Source organism: Myripristis murdjan, chromosome 19 (assembly GCF_902150065.1).
Source record: "Myripristis murdjan chromosome 19, fMyrMur1.1, whole genome shotgun sequence".
NCBI lineage: Eukaryota > Metazoa > Chordata > Actinopteri > Holocentriformes > Holocentridae > Myripristis > Myripristis murdjan.
Genome location: NC_043998.1, coordinates 14,222,895 through 14,243,935, shown reverse-complemented (window position 1 = coordinate 14,243,935; position 21,041 = coordinate 14,222,895). Strand labels below are relative to the sequence as shown.

Sequence of the window (21,041 nt, the reverse complement as noted above, 5' to 3'; positions counted from 1 at the left end):
CATTTTATACAAAGACTGTCGTCACAGGTGTGTAGCAAGAGCTCTCTGTAATCTGTCCTCCTACAGAAACGTAGGTGCCTGGTGAGATTACAGAGCTGCAGCGATTACTACAAAAAAATGTCATTTTAAATCAAATATTGCTGAACGAAAAATCTCTTTAAAAAACGAAACGAAAAAAAAAATCTTGTCAGATAAAAACGACTGACACCTTGTTTTGATCTGAGGGCAAAGGTCCCACTATTTTAGAGGAAATTTTATGGTGATACTCCTGGAGATAAAATATAGTAATGAGCACTATACCCCTGATGAGCATCACAGATGTACCGTATAAAATCAGGAATGTTATAGTGATTTTTCATAAGGAGGCACGAGGATGTCAGGCAGTTTTATTTTCAAGCATAATATTTTTATAGATCAAAAAACATATCCTTCATTTGAAAGCATTTGACCAAACATATAAAGGTAAAACATAACCACACAACATAAACAGCTTCTCCATGAAAACATATAAAACAGTTATAAAAGGGAAATCGTAGGCGATGGATAAATAACCTTAACTAGACTAGGAGTTTTTTTTCTCTAACCCTAACTATCCGGGGAGGGTAAACAGTACCAGATGCACATCATCTTACATTAAATGCACCAACATGCAAATGTTTTGGACGAGAAACACGGTACTAACACCAGTAGCAGCGAGGCTTGCATTTTACGGGGTCACAGTGGCCCCGTGAGCCTGACTAAAGCTGTGCAGAGATAATTGTGCTTTCGTGATGACATTCTCCACATTCCCATAAGGAAATGATGGATTGTAATACGACTGGTGGGACACACGGGCATATAGTACAAAACGAAAACAATGAACGGTGCATAGCAAACCATGAAATGTCCAATCTAAACAATATTCCATCGACAAAAAATACAATATAGCTACCAGTACACTGTGGATGATTCGTGAAGTCACCATGACGACCAGGAAAGGCAGGAAATAACCATTTACAGTAGGAAAAAAGTTCATTTTGTTTTTCACGCTTTTCTCATTTTACATTTTTTTCTTTCATTCAGCAGCCACCCACTCATGTAAAGTAGGCTTGTGTTTACAACTCTAATAATACTCTACAAAGTGCAGGACCATTAGCCGCCGTCGCTGCCAGAAGCACACAGCTCAGCTTCTCCACATGAAAGCTGGCGTTTATCTTCATATTTCTGAATCGACAGAAAAAGACTCTAATTCTTGAAAAATATTTACGAATCCGCCCTCACATTTCATGACACTGAGATGATTTATGGATCCACAAAGTATCTCATATGGTGCTGTGCTGATGTACGATCAGTGTTGCCTTTAACGGTTCAGTTTCAAGAGGCAGATATTTGACTGTGATTGGCTGACAACACCAGCTCCTCTAATTGAAATGAGGTAAATCTCCGTGAAGCATTTTTTATCATTTATTTCTCGAAAGAGGGCACATTTTAGAGAAGCATATCATCCAGAAATCAAATTTCAATAACAGCCTTCTCTAAAACAACTGAAATCAATGGGTGGCACTTTTTGGAGTTCCAAAAAGGACAAAAAAGACAGCAGAATTATCCATCATTCGTCTAGTGCAACATCATCTGAGACACAGCTGCACAGCTAAACAGCCACATCCTGAGTGAAAAATCAGTATATTTACACCACTGTTTAGCCCAAAACTTCATTACAACCTTTTAATAGCAAAACCTGCTGACGTGCATCCAAGCCGCTCTGCTCAACTAGAACTTGCAAGATTTGTCTCAAATGTGCAAAGCAGGGTGAAGAAATGTCCATGTTCTAATAAATACTAAACTAATCCTCAAGTCAGTTTTCATTGCTTCTACCTCTTAGCTACAAGTAAGCAGTTAGCGCTTAGTTAGCGACACTTGGATGCACATTTGCATGAACTCTTTTGCAATCAAAGGCTATAATGAAGATTTGTGCCAAATTAAGATTAGTAAACGTAGGTGCTTCCCATTCAGGATGTGATGGTTTAGCTTCGTATGGCCTGGATCATGCTGCACAAGCTGTATGGAGTCATTCTGGTGTCATTTCCCCCCAGTTTGGAGCTCCACAAGCACTATGCATTAAGTTCAGGTATTTTGAGGATTCAACTGGCATGAAGGTGACTCCATAACAAAACTTTAATTTTTGGGTGAACGGCTCCTTACAATTCTTAGGAGAGCGCCTCTTTAAAATCAAACCGTAGGTGAGAATGACTTCATTTGTGATTCTAGATCAGCAAACAGACCGAGATGTTTTTTTTTTTTTAAGCAACTCCAATACCTATCGTCAAATAATCATAAGTGTGTGAGTGCACTACTGTATGTACTGTCTTATTAAACACACTGAGGGGTATTCAAACTAAACCTGGCTCCAAAAAGTCTCTACACTAAAAAATATCTTAACTCCAGATACATTCAGTACGATCAACTGGCTTCAGTCTACATCTACGCTTAATCTTTACAATTTTCAAATATGATCTGATAGAAAATATATACTTTATATAGTCATATAATAAACATAATTAATTTGTAAATAATCAAACCAGTTATTTTCATCATTTTAGATCCCCTTTTAATACTTATAATGTTCAGCAACAAGATATACTGGGGTAAACGTGTACACGGATGCCCACCCAAGTGTATCTTTCACCAGCCGCTGTGTCATGTGCATTGAAAAGAGATGTAAGCAATGGAAAAACTAGCCTGAGTGGTTTCAGTGTGCAGTGATTTCCTGTTGACTTTGGACACCTGAATGTTTCTGCTCTGACCAGCACCTGAAATAACAGCACTGCTGCGCACGGGGCACTCGCAAACTGTCGCCATCGAGTACATCGATCGAAATCCGTAAATATGTACATTTCCGTTGTTGTCGTTTATTTGCTATAGACGATGTGATCTCTGTTCCTGTCGGTTTGAGTGTCTCTGTGTGTGATCTTGGCACTTTGGTTGAGGAGAACAGAGTGAAACTGGAGCCGTTCGGCCTCTCGGTTTGGCCAGACTGTCGGCCATATTTCTCGTTCCTACCAGGCCAGAGGAGAAGACAGTCTGGGGCTTCTGGGGTTTTCTGTGGCCTGGGTCTCGCTCAGGGCTCTCTGCAATACAAAAAAAGGAACCATAATCACTTTGATTTATGCTCATTTTGACTGGATACTAACACACATATCATTTTCAGATTAAGAGTGCACTTGGTTATTCCACCGAGTGCTGCAAAATTCCTCAGGGCTCAACTGCTTTATCGCTGCAGGCTGCTGGTGTGTAAAAGATCAGCTAAATAAATGAAGCCTCAATATTTTGCAGTCTTTAATCTGCGTCAAACACCTGCTGTGAATCTCTCAAATATTATGAGTCACTCGTTTTAAGAAGCAAATAGAATCTTGCATAAGCCCGCTCTCATCAACATAATTAGCCTTGACGAAGCTCCCTTATTTTCCTTGGACTTCCAGTTTTGCCGGATGGAGAGAAATTTGAGGTTTCCATGCCCACTTCTGCCTGCTGTGCAGCATGTTTCATTACGGGAAGAAAGATGGCAGAAAAATGGAGTGGTCAGCGAGATATGAAGTAATTGGGATAATTAACTTGTGCTTTGTGTTTGAAACTCAAAAGGATGACTCAAGACACCCACGAGAGGACAGTGGGTGGGTCTTATTAGCTCCCCTTTCTCCACCATAATTGGGGACGTAGTTCTACATTTTTCTGCTCTGTATGGAAAAGAAAGCCCGGGAAGGGGATCAAACAGAATATCGATTCACCTCAAACTTGGACATGAACTCTGCAAAGATGCCGAAGAAGGCCTCTGTGCTGGTGGCCTTGCTGTCCTCTCCAAAGTACGAGGCCACCTTGGAGAACTCCTCCATGGCTCTGGCCTGCAGGGACTCCAGAGACTGGACCGCAGGGTGGCTGTTCTCCAGGAAGCTCTGTGGTGCCAAAGGTTAAGGGTCAAACACTCTCTGCAGAAATGGTTCTGCAAAAGGACAGGGCTTGGCAAGGCTATGTCCACCCATGTTTAAAGTCTATGAACCCATGGGCGTTCTTCCATGATCACAACTACACAGGGGTGGGTCCTGCTTAAGGGGCTTCTAATCATTCTTGTAGGGTTCAACAGAGAGTGTTAGGGTCCCATCATGATCTAGACACTGTTTCACAAGCCTCTCCACCCTGACGAGAGGAGCATTCAAAGGGAAACAGTGAAAATGTGTTATTTTTTGGCAACACAACTGTCAGATTTAAAGACACTGAAAACTGACATCCGTCCGCAAACACTGGTATCAACCACCAAACGCCCATTACCTAATTTACCCACAGGGAATACATAATGTCATATCTGCTGAACCCTAATTTCAGTGTCATACTCTCTGTATGCATATTATACAGTATTTGTGGCTGGAAGGATACACTCATGACTGAGGCGAAGTGGTCCTCGGAGGTGGCTGGGCTCTTCACACAGGCCGTCCTGATATCCTTGATGGTGGAGTGAAGGTCACTCAGCTCTACTGTGATGGTTCTCTGGTTCACTGCACAAAACAGCAGCAATACTTATTCATGGGATTATGAACAGTCAGTGATGGAAAAAGTACTCATAGTAGACGTAATACTACCATTAAAAAAATGCATTAACCTGCAAGAGGTATTTTAATGTAGGTGCTATAAGTAGCACTCCACTGGGTAGTTTAAATATATCACTGCTGCTTTCTATTTTATGAGATTATTTATTTTGCATCTCTCTCTCACCCATCCCAAGCGGTCAAGTCAGATGGCCGCTCACCCAGAGCCAGGTTCTGCTCGAGGCTTTCTCCCTGTTTAAAGGGTTTTTTCCTCACCACTGTCGCCATGTGATTGCTCATGGGGGAGATTTTGGTTCATGGAATGAGCCAAAATCTGTTGGGTCTCGGTAAAGCGCCTTAAGATAGCTTTTGTTATGATTTGACGCCATACAAATAAACCTTGAATAAACCATTGAATTGCATTGAATTGAACTGTCTGTCTTGCATGTTTTGCTTATTCTGCAAAGTAGCCAGTACAATAACCACAGCCATCAGATAAACATAATGCAGTAAAAAGCACAATGTTTCCCTCTGGAATGTAGTGCAGTAAAAGTATAAAGTCTCATTAAATGGAAATAGTTAGGTTAAGTGCCAGCACCTCAAAATTGTATTTAACAGTACTTGAGTAAACAGGTACTTTCCAGTTTTCATAATATGGCTGTAAGACAGTGTTGCAGTGACTGCTCCCCACAGCTGGAAGCGGACAACACTTTTTACAACTTGTACTTTCACATAGCACAAAGCCTGTCCCTTTTGAGTTTTAAAATGTCAGATGAGAAAATGTAAACGATTATCCTGATATTATAAAACCTAACCTTATGAATAGTAGATTGAACAGACATAAAGAAAAGAGAGGCACATAAATTTGCATGAAATCGGTTGCTCTGAGTAATGTTCTGCTGCTCCCGCTGTGACAATTAACATCCAGAACACTGTGTACTGTATGTGCAGTGATGGCATTTGACAGGATGGAACAAATGCATTCTGCTTCAAAACATTTCAGGAAGGAAAGCAGAGGAAAAGAGCCCTGCTGCTGTAATATCATCATACCTTTGGCTGCCAGAGGCACTGTTGTTAGCTCTCTGGAAAAGTTGAGCAGCTCAGGGAAATGTTGGCACAGAGATTTGGCCAGAATGTGAAGGAAGGTGGATTTCCCGTCTACAGTTTTGGTTGTGCTTAGCTGTGAGACAGAAGGGGGGCGGGAGGGGGAGATATGATCATCCACAGACTCTGATGCAAAAACAATTAATTAAAAAAAAAGTTAAAGCAAAGGCCTCCAAACCTCAGTTAGGAAGTTGATCTTAAAGCTAGTGGTCCTGTGGCTCTTGGGCTGGCCGTTGTTCAGGTAATTCCCCATTGCAAGCACAAACTATGGACCAAAAAAGGAGAGATTTTGACTCATAACGAACTCTAACCTGCAACCTCTGCACCAGGGACACTCAAATAAAAAATTATCATCTCCAACAGCCAGCAGTAAAAGCATTTGTATATTATGTATATCATATGTTATATATATAATATTATGTTATTCATTGTTTCTTTTATCATAATGATCAGTGCACAATGTCAGAGTGATTGACAAAAAGGGACAGTTCACCCAAAATACACCTATTTGGATAGAATTCCAGCCTGCTGCAATCTTCCACTAATTTTACTCCTTCGTGGTGGACAGATACAGTTTACAGGCGTTCTTTGGCAGACAACAGTTCTTAACAGCACTCTTGCGTTAGGGCTGTGGATTATGTCAGGTTTTTGGAAAGAGCTGTTGTTGTTGAGTTTTTCACATGTAAATAATTGAGGGCTTGAGCTCCAAAAAAATAAAAATAAGTAAATAAATAAAAATCCCATCCAAACCCGCTGTATTGGGCTGAAGGAAGACAGGGAAGGCTTCAGTAAACTGAAAACACAGCCAGATCAAACGATCTGGATGGATAGATTCCACTGGGGGGTTAAGTAGAAAAACATTTGTTTTTCTATTTTGGGTGACCTGTTCCTTTAAAAAGAACATAACAAAGCTGCAGTCGTTTCTTTTCTTGCAGTCAGAAAGAACTTACTAGAGGCTAATATATTTATTGTGTTAAGTGAGATGGAACAGTGGAGGAAAACCACAAAAATAAATATTTGGATGACGCTTGGCGAGCCGCCATCAGTGTCTTGAATGTTGGCGGTGGCCTGCAGGGTGCACTGAGCTGTTCCAAAATATTCACACACTGGATCAAGGGAGACGTGACTTGCTAAGTGAGATTGTTTTTACCTCCAGGATTTTTGCCAGTTTCTTGCTGCTCCTCAGCTCCACTGAGGCCTTGTAGATGTAGTCGTATGCAATCTTCATCTCCTCGGTCTTCTCCTGCAGGGTCGTCTTGAAATGGAGGCTCCGTAGACGCATCTTGTACTCGGGCACCATCAGCATCTGACAGAAAGAACTTTTATCATCTCACCTTACTTTGGAAAAAAAAAAAAAAAAAAAATCTTGTGTTTTGTTTTTTAATTGTATTCTTTTTCATTGTTCTGGTTTGCTAACATGAGACTTTATTGATTCCCGTGGGGAATTTAGGTCATAGCAGCACAAAAAGTAAAAAAAGAATTATGCACATAAAGACAGTACCATATAAGCAGTGAAACAGTACTAATACTAAAAGCAACAAATCAATAATCAATCTAATATTAAAAATAAATAAATCAACCTTTGATTTTGGTTGTTGCAGCTTCAAGTATACAATCTTTAAACATGTTACTGGGGATAGAACAATAAATCCATAACGTTATCTATTGCAATACTTCCTCTTGTTATATATTAGCGATACAAGTATCAATATTTGAGTTGCCAACTTTATTTGCACAGATGCGCATTTGAGTTCCCATGAGGCTTATTTGTACCCTGCCTTTGTGTATTTTAACTTGAACTGTTCTGTCATGTTTGTGTTGCAGTCGCTGTGCAGATTAAAACTCTGAAAAACACGATTGATTCCTGCTTACTGGAAAATTATTTCGCCTTTTCCAGGGTATTTTTTCTTCCTCCATTACAGCTTATTTTGTCTAAGAGATTTCTTTGGTCTGCTTTTTTAAAAATGGTATAATAATTTATATGCATGTGAACAGAAATAGTCTAACCCAGGTGTGCTGCTCATGAAAAACTAAAATATATTATATCACAGACTGTGTTTCACCTGGAAAATGAACTGGTCGGGCTCGCTGAGTTTGGCCGGGTCCTGGTCAAACTGCTCGTACTGCTTGACTTCTTCGTCGTCGGGAGCGTAGAGCAGCAGCTGCTTGATGTGGGCGGGCTCCAGCCGGTCGGTCGTCATGTTCATCAGGACCTGACGCAGCTCTCCCGGAGAGAGCTTCAGGTGGGCGATCAGGATGGCTGTGGGGGGAGAGGAGAGGAGGTCAAGTGGAGGTGGAGGGTGCACCTACAGTGGATTAATCACTATGACCATCAGTTCTGTTCTTTCGTCAAAAGGAGACCTTCTGTCATTATGTGTCATTTCCTGAAATGCACTTCAGTGTTCCTGCGGTGTAAACATGTGGTGTAAACATAGAACGTTAGGAATAAATTACTTTACATTATGGTGTTCAAAGTGAGGTCCAGGGACCCCCAGGGGTTCTTGAGTGGCTTCTAGGTGATGCTTAATTTCATTAATTTAATTTCACTAGAAATTGCTACAAGAAAAATGTATACTTTTCTTCTTTTTTTACATTTTAACATAATGTTTAATCTACTTGTCAATGTTCATGCATGGCATCTGAACAATTTAATACTCAACCCAAACCAAAACATCTTTTCATATCAGTGTCTCATAGGGAAAAATCACTTCAATGGGGGCCCGCGGCTAAATGACAGTCAGTTCAAACCATGAAAAAGTTTAAAAAGCCTTGTGTTGGAGGAGTCCCTGCGATGTAATTACAGCAGAATGAACCTGGGCCCTTCCCTGTTACAGAGGCAGGTGACCCTGTCATCCTGTCAGAGACAGCGCTGAAGGCCAAAAAGCCAAAAATGTTTTGTCTGCAATGGGAATAAAGTTCTATTCAATTACTTTTGTCAAGTGTGGCCCAATTTTTGAATATTATATTCCTCTGTCAGAACAAAACCCAATCAAACACACACAGTCTTTCCAGCACTGCAACTACCATAAGACAATGAATATTCTTATAAACATAACACAAGCCTTTACTGTTTATATATTCATATGTAGCTATTTACTAATACCTACTTAAACCATGCCAAATCAAGTCTGCGGCTTTTTCTTTATTCCCGTTTTTAAATACTACTTTCACTTATGTATCACTTGTTATATACTATTTTTTTTTTTTTTATTTTGCACAGTATATATATATGTACTGTTTTTCTATACTACATCAGAAAGATATATATTACTTACATTTCCCTTTTATTTATTTATTTAAAAATAATACTTTTAGCATGTTTTGAAGGACCTATTGAAAAACAGATTGAAATCCATGTATCTGTAGGTCTAATTCAGCAGTGAGTGATTCACAGCTTTGAACCTGAACTTCTGAGGCGTCTGAACTGTCCCTGTCTGGCGGCCTCCTGTCTGTCATACTCACAGGCGTTGTAGGCTTTCTTACGAGACAGGATCTCCACCACGTCTTTCTTTTTAAAGTTCTCGGGCAGGAAGGTCGGCTCTGGAGGAGAGACTGATAATTTTAATAAGAGTGTAAGGATGTGTTCTCCAGGCACCGGGGGTTGGACACACACCCACACAGACACTGGCTACAAGTAATGGCAGGTCAGTGGGTTAATAACACAGAGGTATGTAACAAGAGAGCTCTGCCACTTAATCCTCAAGAGACCAAGACGGCCATGTGGAGTATGTTAGAGGCTGAGGAAACAGTGTGAGATAAATAGAGGCAAGCTGCCCTTTCCTCAGTGACAGAGCTGTCTTATTACTGAGCTCTGTGCAGACACAGAGGAGGGAGAGTGAGGGTTGGTGCCTTGTGGAGGATGAATTTGTAGGGCAGGTGAATGAAGAGGCTCCAAAGCAGCTTATGGAGAACATGGTAACTGTGAAGGTACAAACAAAACAGGTCATGTCAATGGATGCATATTCTACGCGTAAAGCCATATGTCTGGGTCAGAAATTAACAGCGTCGTGTGGCAAAACTGCCTTTCAAAGTCCATAAAATGGCCACAAAATTAAAAATGGGACACCAAAAATGCCCCTGATAATACAGAGTAGCTGTTTTTCCATTTCACTCTGTTCCAATTTAGTCGGTGGACTGTCATATATTTCTGAGTTAATGCGGCTACTGTCCCATGTGGACTACAGTAGGTGATGTGTGGGACACAATAAGCAGGGAATTCTTTAAAATGTGTTGGGGAGACAAAATGATTAGGAAACAACCAATCATGCAGCCTGAAGCAGAAGAAAATGTCTCCGATTGTTATTCTATTTATGTGATGGTGTATTCAAATTTTACAATAAGGCCAGTTTTGTGGTACAAATTGAGTGTTCATTTGCAAACAAGTAATGCAAATATATATTATTTTATAATTTAAGTACCCCCATATAAGTCCAAAATGCTAAAAATCAGATCAAAGGGGGAAAATGGCCCTCTAAAAAAAGTTAATTTCGTACCCCACTTCATATAAAACAAACAAAACTAACACATTGCAATCAGAATATTTAGCATAATGAAGTTATGATGCAAAGATGATATGGCTTGACATGAGGTAAAGAGAAGTATAAAAAGCTTACTAGATCTGCGCTGAGTCCCAAAGTGCAGCTCTAAGTCGAGATACTTCACCATGTCACTCAGCTTGTCGTAGTCTGAATCTTCTCTGAGCTGAAGATAAACAACAACACAAACACACTAAAGTCACGCTGAGCAATCTATGACCACCCAGCTGAAATCATTTTCTATACACACTGTAAAAGTGTGAATAAGTCATTATGCATGGTCAGTATGGCTGTGACCAAAAAGTCCAACCTTCTGCAAATATATGGTGTGTATTTCCACGAGCTCACATGTGTGCACACATAAACAGCAGATTTTTCCAGACATGAGCAGTCACAGATAGAGCAGGTCTTTCTGAATATGGAAAAAGGATGGTGGTGCAAATGAGAAAACTCTCAGCCAAGGAGTGAAGATTCACGGTTAAGGCTGAATTCGCACGATAACAGAATTTGTAATTGCTTATTAAGCAGACACTGCTCAATAAACAGCAGATGTGATTTGCAGAAAACGATTTTCTCAAGTGCTGCAAAGCGTGATGAATTTTGATAACACACAGGTATCAGAATCAACATGAAATTGGATGAAATTTTCCTTCTTGTGGTGGGGAGATAAACAATATTGCTCAATGAAATGTAGCTTTCAGTGCATCCAAATATTTACGAAATGACATTCCACTACTTTACATCGGCTTTATTCCAGTAAATGACCTATGTATCAGCCTATGTAAAGGTAAGTACACAACAATACTGTGTAGTAATTCATGAAAACACAATGTAAGTAAAAACAGCCACACTTCTATTCAAAATTTCAGATGAGAATGCACTTTCCCTTCTGTGTTACAGCAGCTCATGTACCCTTACACAGGGTATCTGTAGGTTTCAGAAAGCCAATGAAGACTTTTTTTTTTTTTTTTTTAAGGAACGTTTCATGCCAGAATACCCAGAATTTAAGATCTAATAAATGCTGGCACAAACAGATGTACTTACAATGGAACACAGCTGATAAAACTTCGGAAACTATAAACAGGAAATAATAAAAAGCTAGCAAGAATTTAAATGTTTAGGGACATCATGTCCACTTGTGGCTCTGAAGACTACTGTTTATTGTATCTAAGACATTCTGCTTATTTTTAGGGCCTAAAATTTAGATTAATACAAGCACTGTGAAAAGAAACATGGATGAATACAGCTTTACTGAAAGACGAAAACTGCTGCAGCCGTTCACCTGTCCCCAGATGGTTCCCTCAGAGTTCTCCACCTGCTCCCAGCGCAACCTCTTCACACTCATGTGGTTGGAGTCCGCGGCGTGAGGGCTGGATGTGGGCAGTGGAGGGGGGGCAGTGGGGGGAGGCAGGGGTGGAGGAGGGGGCGGGGGTACCTTGGAAAACCGTATGACAACATTTTTTAAAACCAGTCACACAATATTTCCATCAGCAACTCTGGATGTTATACGAAACACACAAGACGCCTTAACACCATATTGAGTGGTTTATTTTGTTTACTCCGTTTGTTGGATTTGATAATTCACACCATGAGTGTGAATTATGGCAGAGAGTGCAGACAGTCCATCATGCTTGGCTGAAGTTATAGAGAATGCAATCTCTAACGTGGCAGGGTACCAAAACTCTGTCCAATAAACAATCTACATGCAAGACTTGTCCACTTGTAATTGAGTGGCATGACCCCATACAAAGCAGATGCAACATTGCAACAAGGAAAACTTTTCCACTATTTCACCGCTTTTTTTTTTTTTTTTTTTTTTTGAATAGAGAAAACCAGCTGTAGGTGGAGTGTGATTACACTCTCACTGGACACTGATGTTTGAGTTGGCACTGTTGTATAGGTGAGATTTATCTTCTATTTCTCATGAATTTCTTTTGAGGAAAGGGATAAATGCAATGCTTTTTTTTTTTATCTTGCACTGTTTGGGTCGGCTTGGAATATATGACACATGAGAAGAATGGGCTGGCTGCCAAAAGACGTGTCATGTCGTCTGCTCGGTTAAGCCTCGTCAAACCAAAACACGGCCTTAAGTGGGTCCTCCATCTGTGTACATCTGCACTATAAAAAACCACACCCAAAACTTTTAAGATGCAATCTGTGCACTCACTGCTGTGGTGTTTTTTGCCCTGCATTTCCCCATAATAACTTCTCAATCACTCTTGGATATTCTATTGATTGGTGGGTGGCACTCTTTTCTTTGTCTGTCTGGCTATCACTGCTCATGCTAGCCAATTCTTCTTCTATTTATGTCAACAAACCAAACAAACTGTTTCAGCTGCCAAGAATGTAAAAGTTATCCTGTTCACCAAAAGATTTTTTTCCAGAAAAGATTTAGCAGACACCAAGTGTTCAGAGCAGCAAATGTAAAGGGTTTCAAGACGTGGCTATATGTTGAATCCCTACTTTGTTATGTAGTACCAAATGGAAATGCATTTATATAAACATTCCAAGGATTATAACTTTGCCAAAAAACAACAATGTACAACCTGTTGATACCAGAGTAACAACTATACATGTGTAATTTGTCTTAGTCTGTTTAGGGAGGCATTAAATGGAGGACAACCCTCTTAAAGACCCAATCAAAAGGCTTTCTTATGTTCTTGATTTGATGTATTTCTGGTTATACCGGGGTGTTAGGATGAGACATAATGCAGGGGAGGAACATTTACAAGTGTAAACCAATAGAATGTCAGTTACGGAGAGAGACAGAGAGAGACAATTTTATTTGATGGGACAGTTCAAAAAATTTCTCAAGGTATTATTGATCGATGTTTATTTCAGCCTACTGCAGCATGAGGCCACCACTGAAGATACACTGTTTTACAGGAGGTAAAAGTAATGGGCGTTCACTTTATGGTCCCCATAAAGTGTGTGTTGTTAGATAATGCTAAGCAGAGCACAGTATGTGGGCCATCGTATATCCATAATTTCCAGCGACAAATAGTCCCAATTAAGAAAAGTGCATGTTTTGCATTCATGTTCACTCATCAAAGTTAAGAGTGAATGTTACCTTTTGCGACTGGCACTCCTGGCGCTCCTGGCGTTGGGTTTCGTAGCTTTTGGTGTGAGTGGGGAGGGTGGAGTGAGTTCTCCGCTGCTGAGAGAGCAGCGAGGAGGGCGGGGTGTGGCTTTGACTATGGGATGAGGTGTGGCTCTGGTCCCCTAGGGATGGTGGCAGTGGGCCCTGGTAGCTGTGTTGGTGGTGGAGCTGGTGGTGCCTCTGCAGAACGAGCTGGCTTGGCCTCAGCAGCTGGGGGGAGGGCTGGGGGGACGGCTGGCGGACAGGCTGGGGCTGGCTGATCTGCCGAGGGAGGTGGCTGGGGCGGGACGGCTGGGGTGAGCGGTGGGAAGCCAGGGTGCCGTGGGTGTGGAGACGGCTGGAGGTGGTTTGGAAGCGCGGATGGCCTTGCTCTGTCTCATCATGGGTGGGGAGCACCTTGTGTAAGAGGGGTCGGCTGGATAGGAAAGCCCTTGGAGGTGGCGGGGGCGGAGGGATGATGGGGTGCTGCGGGTGGAAGGCCACACGGGCACGGGGGACATGCTCTGGGGAGAAGTGGATGGGTGGCAGGGGGTCAGTGAACTGGAAGGGGGGTGGGATCGGGGTCTGGAAGGGCGGGGGAGGTGGGGGGCTCTGGTCTGGCGGCGGGGGGATGGGTTCAGAGCCAGAGGAGCAGGAGAGGGAAGTGCCTTCATCACTACTACTGTGATCCTCACTGCTGGCACTGCTGAGCTGACGAGGTATGAAGCCCATGTCCTGATCTTCATGGAAACTCATCTGGAGAGAGGAGAGATGCCCATCAGACCTCTTTCTTACATGCTTGAGCTCTAATTCTCTCCTATTCAAAAGTGTTTTACAAATAATTTCTTAATATCCCTGCTCATTATTTTGCTGTCTCACAATATACTTCTGAGGTCATGGGAATATTTCATTACATTCATTATCAAAGGACCACTTATCTGACACTTGCACTCCAGTTATATAAGGAAATGAGGCTTATTCTACCTTTGCCTTTGAGAAAGGCCTTTTATGACATCATTAAATCAGTTCTTAAAATGTAAGAAAAATGTGTTGAATGAACCACCTGATCTAGAAACTTACCTTGAGTTCAAAATCTCTCTTGACTTCTACATATCTATTTATGTACAGGAACTGTATATACAATTACAAACCAGTGCAGTATGTGCAACTATTCCCATATCCGGAGACAAACGCCCTCACAATGTGCATGTTTTACTGCCTAATTTATCCAAACTAATTGAGGCAGCATAGCATTACACATACACCTCACATTTATACAGAAATAAGTAGATATAATTAGTGTCTGTTGCATAACACTAAGTAGGTTAATCATTTTTTTACTTACAGGCACATCTCTTCTTCTGAAACCATGACAACCACCATGATAAATCTGTTCATGTGACACAAGTGTTCATTGTAGCATACATTAGAGTTGCTCTAATGTAAACATGCAACACTACAATTTAATTAAGTCATGCTTTAAAATGAGCCTTTTTGGAATCTTCAAATAAACAAAAACATGAAGCTATTTAACATCAATACACCGTTGCCACATTAATTTTGAGATCTTCGTATAAATACTGCAAAAAAATCACAACAAAAAGTCTATTACCAAGCTTGGCAGCCTCTACTAGTGTCTACGCTGCATTTTACATCGTCTACCACAAGGGTGGATTTTGTGAAAAATCTTTTGTATTATTTTACAACAGGTAACAGTAATAGTAGGGCTGGGCGATTATGGCAGAAATCACAATCACGATTAACTGAACATTTTACCTCGATTATGATTAATGAACGATTATTACCGATTATTATAGCTTGAATCTTTTGCAAACAAAACGGCAATGTCAAACTACAAAAAGCTGCATCTCTTCTAAACAAATATTATTTCAAGTAATATTATTACTATATTATTATTAGGAGTAGTATATATATGCACTAATAATAATATAGCGTGCCTACATAGTAAGCAGGCTATATTAATTTCTCAGAATTTTGCTCCCTAATGATTATTATTATCATAATTATTATTATTATTATTAGTAGTAGTAGTAGTAGTAGTAGTACAATAATTAATCATCAGTATCTAGGCTATATATTATTATCATATCTATAGCATATCTAGGAGCATTTTGTGATGTGACGTGTTGTGGTGTGGTAACCGGAATAACCGACATGGGCAGGATTATGTCGGTTAAGAGCCCTAAATGTCGGTTTCGATTATTTTTCAATTAATTGCCCAGCCCTAAGTAATAGGCCACTGTTCTACCAGAGCAAAATGGACAAAAATTTCCAGAGTCTCTGGCAATGGAAGAAGGTAAAAAAAAATCACTTCAAACATGTTTATCCTCTTCACTGAAACCAAAGAGAAAACATGAAATTTGAAGCACCCTCTGTGCAGCAGGAGGGAACGTGAATTTTATGGAAAAATGTAGTCACCAGCAAAAACCACTGGTGTGAGATAGAGGCCAATTGGTTCACAGTAATTATACCAAGGTATCAATAATTAACCTGAAAATGATGTATTGATATTTATTACACGGCTGTGTTAAATACTAAAACCTGATTGGTCAATGACATTCAGTCATCCAATATTTCTGTATAATGATAGTTCATACACCTGCTGCAGCCAAGAAATCAATACAACATGGCTATCAAATCACAAGATAACTTATGAACAGAACATAAAAAAACCCACAGCGTAGCATAGAATACATTATAATACAGTAACGCAGACTATAACAAATGTAGCAGGTCTGGCTATGAATTAAACGGAATCTGTTGATTGTTTCAGTGGAGTCACTGTTTTGAAGGCTAATATAATGATTTCAAAATTAATATTTTGCTTCAAATTATTGCTCTCTTTCAAAAGTAGCCATGTAATAAGCGGGATAATGTACAGCTAGCCAGTCGTGACTGTCTGGCTGTACATTATCCCTTCCTTAAAACTCTACAAATGGCACCTATAATTCTAAAACATGGAAAAAATATATCACCGTTGCTGATTTTCATTAACAGCAAAACTACCATTGTAACCTGAACCCTAAAAAAATATGGAAAGACTATGAGACCAGATGTGAAGACATAAAGAATATACTAGATGATGCGGCCAGTTGGAGGTGGGTTTTTCTCACCTCCTCGTAGTCGTTCTCGCCGGGTACGTAGTCATCCACCAGGGTGACCCGGTGGCCCAGCTGCTCACTCAGAGCATCCAGGAACTTGTCGGTGTCACGGCTGCGGGGCGGGCGGGAGAAGGTGAACAGCTTCTTGCGGCGGTTGAGCGGGCTGAGAGCGTTGTCGGACGGCTCAGGGGAGGGAGGGGGGCTCTCCAGGCTGACGTACGGGTTGGAGTCCAGGCTGTTCTGGTGGTAGATCTCATACACAGGGGTGGGCAGGGGCTCCTTCCAGGACAGGGACAGGCCTGACTTGCGGTTCCCTGTAGAGAAGGAAGGGGAACCAAAACAATGATTTGAGTTAAAGATGGCTGCCGTAGACATGGCATGACGTTTGACCTTCACGCTGCAGATGTTTAGGCCATTTAGTAATGGCAATTTCTTTTTACCAGATGGGCTCAGCTTATAAATCATGCTACTTCTCTGTCTTGAAGTATTATGAATGACTTTGTTTGCTGGCGATGTTGTTCCCTGGAGGATCATTTCCTCTAAGAGGTTACCATGGCAACAAAAAGATCAATAACCAAATGCTTGTGTGTGTATATGATGTAGACTGTAGAATTTGAGTGATAGAGCGTTAGAGCAGTGAGTCTTGCATTCACGTCATATCAAAAAAAGGGGAGGACTGGGGATGACATCTCACGGCTGCAACTTGAAAGCTTTCCTGAGTTTTACTGGGATGTAAACATCTAAAATAATTTGTGTCTATGAGTTAAAAACCCACCATAAACAAACAGCAGCAGTTACTGCTCACTTTCTTATAAGTAGAGCTGGTCAGATTAGTATGAAAATGATAATTTTGATAATAATTATTTTGGTGAATTAAGGGACTTCCTGCCATATTTACCACCTGTAACACACTGGTGTTACTGGAACCAAGTGTAGTGTGTATATGCCATAATCCTCATATCTGAAGATAAGCACAAAAACAATATGACAAAGGAGATATCTAAGCCTACTAAAAATTCCTCATGTCCAGCTTGTAATTATGAATAAGAGACTACTAATAATATATCTTTTCCCTGTAGGCAGCTCATATTAATGATAAAGCTGACATGACGTGAATGTGTCATTAACCATGTGCCATCAAGGCTCAATATCATATCAGATTTTCATCAACCAAATGCTACATTTGATTTCACTCATTCCCTCTCTCTGTTTAAACATGTGCTGATCTCTAAAATCAGCTGCTGCAGTGCCGAGCTCAAATGAAAACCTGCAGACTCTTGAACCATGATGGCACAGGGGTCAGGAACCGGTGAGCTAGAAACAGCGTGCGACTGAAAGCATGTGCACAGTGTGTGTATCTGTATGTGAGCATGTGTTGGCTCCGCAGTACCTTTGTTGATAGGGGGGAGTGTAAGGGGGGAAAGAGGGCGGCTGTAGCCCTCAGTCTGTCCCAGACCCTCGGGCTCTGGTGAGGTGCTACTCTGCAGTGGCGGTGCATTCTTCCCTGTGTACACGTTCTCCAGCTCTGTGTACACACCTGTCATCTATGGGTGGAGGCATGATCAGCTGGTTAGCGCACAATCACTGCGGTACGTTAGTTTTGAAGGCCCACATGCACACTGCTTTTAAGTCTTTTAGAAATAATTTGCTGGCCACAAGTAAACTACAGCCATAAATTAATTTTAAAATCAAATAAAATGTTGAATTGCAGTGGTTATGAGCAGACCTTCAAAAGATGTGAGACAAGAAAGCACAGATAACACATCCAGCATTAATAATGCTGGTTGGTGAATGGCTAGGCGCTGAAAAGCTGCTGTTATACCTACATGATTGAGGTCGGGGGACTCAGGGAAGGAGGTCCCATCTCCACACTGCCTCTCCTCCGGACTCCCAGATTCATCGACATGAATTCCTAAAGCACAATAAGGCATGAACAAGGACAGATGGACATAAGCATCCCTACTCCATCCACCTCAAGCCAAGAGAAGAGAGGATGAAGAAGTGGAACAACAGGCAAAGCTTGGCTCTTGGTACAGGAGTTGGCAATGGGAAATGGAAAACAGGGGAAAACATGAATGAAACCCCTGAAACCTGAAACAGCTTCAGTTGGAAATAAATTCAACTGAAAAGTGTGCTTTTGAACTGACAGTTTTGCGAGCTTATCAAAAGCAAAGCCAACTGAGATATGGACTTAAACTTGACACATGAACTAGTGATGAGATTTTTTTGGTCTTATTTATTCACAAGTGAATACAAATGTTTTTCATCGCCATCCTACTTCACATTCTCACAGCTACACACATTCCAACCTGGGAGCTGCTCAGTGCACCCACACACTTATACTGCTACAGTTGGGTGTTCGATGCCTTGCTCAAGGAAACCTCAGTGGAAGCTGTAAAGGGATGGGTGAGTATTACTCAGATTTTCCCAACAAGCTCAGGGATTTCTACCCCCAAAGGGTCTGACATTAAATTTGAATATCTCTACTTAGATGATTCCAGTATAAAGTGTGTTCATAATGAAGCTGCAACAAAATCCAAGTTAGTTAGATGACAACATCTAACAAAAAAGGTATTTGGTGCTTTGTCATAATGAAAAATTACCCTTCATGTTCTATTTGCCCATGAAGCACAAATACTCTCTAACTACAAAGCATACTTGCTTTGAAGTTGTTTTTTTCAGGGAGAGCATCTGCTATACAGGTATGGAGGTCTGTGTAATGAGAAAAATGAAGGAACATCTTGTGCCACTGGGCTTCAGCATTATCTCTGTATTAATTCATTGCTTTCAAGCTCCTACTTTTTAATAATTGCATGATTGTAACATTTCCCCTGATCTTAACTGAGTCATTTCTTCTTTGATCTTTTCTCTCCTATGTTGGTACAATCTGAGCCAATCTTATTTCAAATTTGTTAAAGGTGCATGATGTATTCTATGACTTCTACCACCCTCTATTGGCAATCAGTAGGTATTACAACAATGTCAAGCGGTCTCTTGAGGTCTCTCTCTTTGAATAACAGTGGCCTGTTAACAAACAAGTCACAACAAGTGAGGTAGCTAATTGTCCATTTCCAACATTTCTATTATTTCCCAAGTTGAAGTTTGAATTTTCAGAACTCTGGGGATCTGCAACCTACCCATTCCCAGGTGAGTCCCGATGATGCAGTCGTCAGAGCTCCTCTCTCGGAGGCTGCTGCGGTACGACGTCCCTGTCACGCGCATGGAGCTGCTCCTCCTGTGGTGCTCTGGACCCAGCTCAGGCTCCACCGCTGCTCCAACACACACATGAAAACTTGGCATCACATTTTGTCTCACTGTGATGCTGCTGCAGAGATTCACATGATCATTTACATAACAGATGCTTTACATAATAATTACATGCAGTACAATTACTGGGTTGTTTCTGTGGGAGTAGCAGTACAGCACAGCTCACACCAGGTGGTTTACCATTTGAATGTTCAAAGACAAATGGAGAAAGACAAGAAAGATGGGGTGCAGAGAAAACCTGGGAGGACACCGGTGCATGGCAAATCTTCGTCAACTAAGTGATGGAATGAAAATCTAGAACCCAAATGTGTTGCATGACCAACCAATTTGTTATTGAAGATTTAAAGAGCAAGATCTTGCTCTGAGCAGAACCGCCATGTTGTGTACAATCAATCAAGCAGCTAAATGATCATCTGCTCATGCTAATAAGTATACTTGTTTTGTTTTTCTAAATGGCTCTGGCTCACCAGCACCCTTGAAACCAAGGAAGCGTGAGATCTTGCTTTGGCAGTGTTCCTGTTCGTCGTAGGTCAGCAGCTGGTAGATGAACTGCCAGATCAGCTGTTTGGCTGGAGTGTCCAAAACTGGATACACATCTACTATCAGGGTGTCCACGTTCCTGCATGTACACAGACACAAAACATACATAAATGTTACATACATGTCACCATGTGCTATTTTCACCACTTATATTCACCACTAACATCATAACTGCTAATCGCCGTTCAGCAGATAGATTTAAATCCTCTGTAATGGGTCATAAGAAGTACAGAAGTACAGAGAGAGAACAGGATGAAAACAGATCATCGGAAGGTAGGAGGATATCAAAGGACTGTCAGATATGCAGGATTTGTTGACTGCGCCCTCAGGTGTTTTCACGTTCATACAGTAGAATTAAACTGATATTTTAGTTGTAATCCTGCGGCATGTCATGTAGGACGCATCATGGGCTTGGATCAGAATCAAAGCATCACATGTAATCCCACTCAGCAGATCATCTCTCCTCCATCCCTCCCTCTATCCCATGAATCTGTGGTAGAAGCAAGAAACCTTGAGGGTTGATAAACAAGACAGACTTCATGCTGCGTGCAATTTAAAACTGGAAATCAGAAATTCCCAACAGGTAATTACAACCTTTACACAAGAGAGACCCATAGACATTTACAAGATTTTCTTTGCCAAATCTAAAATATGTATATTATCAGATGTTTATAACATTAAAGAAGAGCGGCCACCTCTGTAATTGACACCCTGTATATTCACCCAGTACACCCAAATTAAATTCAAATGCTGGATATGGATACCTCTCCCTCCGCAATAGGAAGTGACCAATGACAATTCATAAGCAAAACAAAAAGTGTGTCCTAAACAGTAGTGA

At 41.0% G+C, this 21,041-nt stretch overlaps 1 protein-coding gene across 2 annotated transcripts in view; it reads right to left on the bottom strand.

Moving 5' to 3' along the window:
* Positions 1 to 372: 372 nt before the first annotated feature.
* grid2ipb (glutamate receptor, ionotropic, delta 2 (Grid2) interacting protein, b) overlaps positions 373 to 21,041 on the bottom strand; it is a 47,776-nt gene continuing 27,107 nt past the window's right edge. Inside the window, exons 10-26 of one of the 2 annotated variants that reach the window (XM_030078172.1) lie at positions 20,131 to 20,282; positions 19,534 to 19,665; positions 18,223 to 18,308; positions 17,787 to 17,940; positions 16,409 to 16,710; positions 14,620 to 14,664; positions 13,266 to 14,030; positions 11,478 to 11,630; positions 10,274 to 10,361; positions 9,123 to 9,200; positions 7,724 to 7,920; positions 6,811 to 6,966; positions 5,839 to 5,925; positions 5,607 to 5,736; positions 4,408 to 4,526; positions 3,765 to 3,929; positions 373 to 3,107 (exon numbers count right to left, since the gene is read on the bottom strand). In XM_030078172.1, coding sequence (XP_029934032.1) covers positions 3,036 to 3,107; positions 3,765 to 3,929; positions 4,408 to 4,526; positions 5,607 to 5,736; positions 5,839 to 5,925; positions 6,811 to 6,966; positions 7,724 to 7,920; positions 9,123 to 9,200; positions 10,274 to 10,361; positions 11,478 to 11,630; positions 13,266 to 14,030; positions 14,620 to 14,664; positions 16,409 to 16,710; positions 17,787 to 17,940; positions 18,223 to 18,308; positions 19,534 to 19,665; positions 20,131 to 20,282 — 2,881 coding nt within the window. In that variant the 3' untranslated portion in view covers positions 373 to 3,035. The remainder of the gene's footprint in view (positions 3,108 to 3,764; positions 3,930 to 4,407; positions 4,527 to 5,606; positions 5,737 to 5,838; positions 5,926 to 6,810; positions 6,967 to 7,723; positions 7,921 to 9,122; positions 9,201 to 10,273; positions 10,362 to 11,477; positions 11,631 to 13,265; positions 14,031 to 14,619; positions 14,665 to 16,408; positions 16,711 to 17,786; positions 17,941 to 18,222; positions 18,309 to 19,533; positions 19,666 to 20,130; positions 20,283 to 21,041) is intronic. The other variant, XM_030078174.1, reaches the window with a different exon arrangement.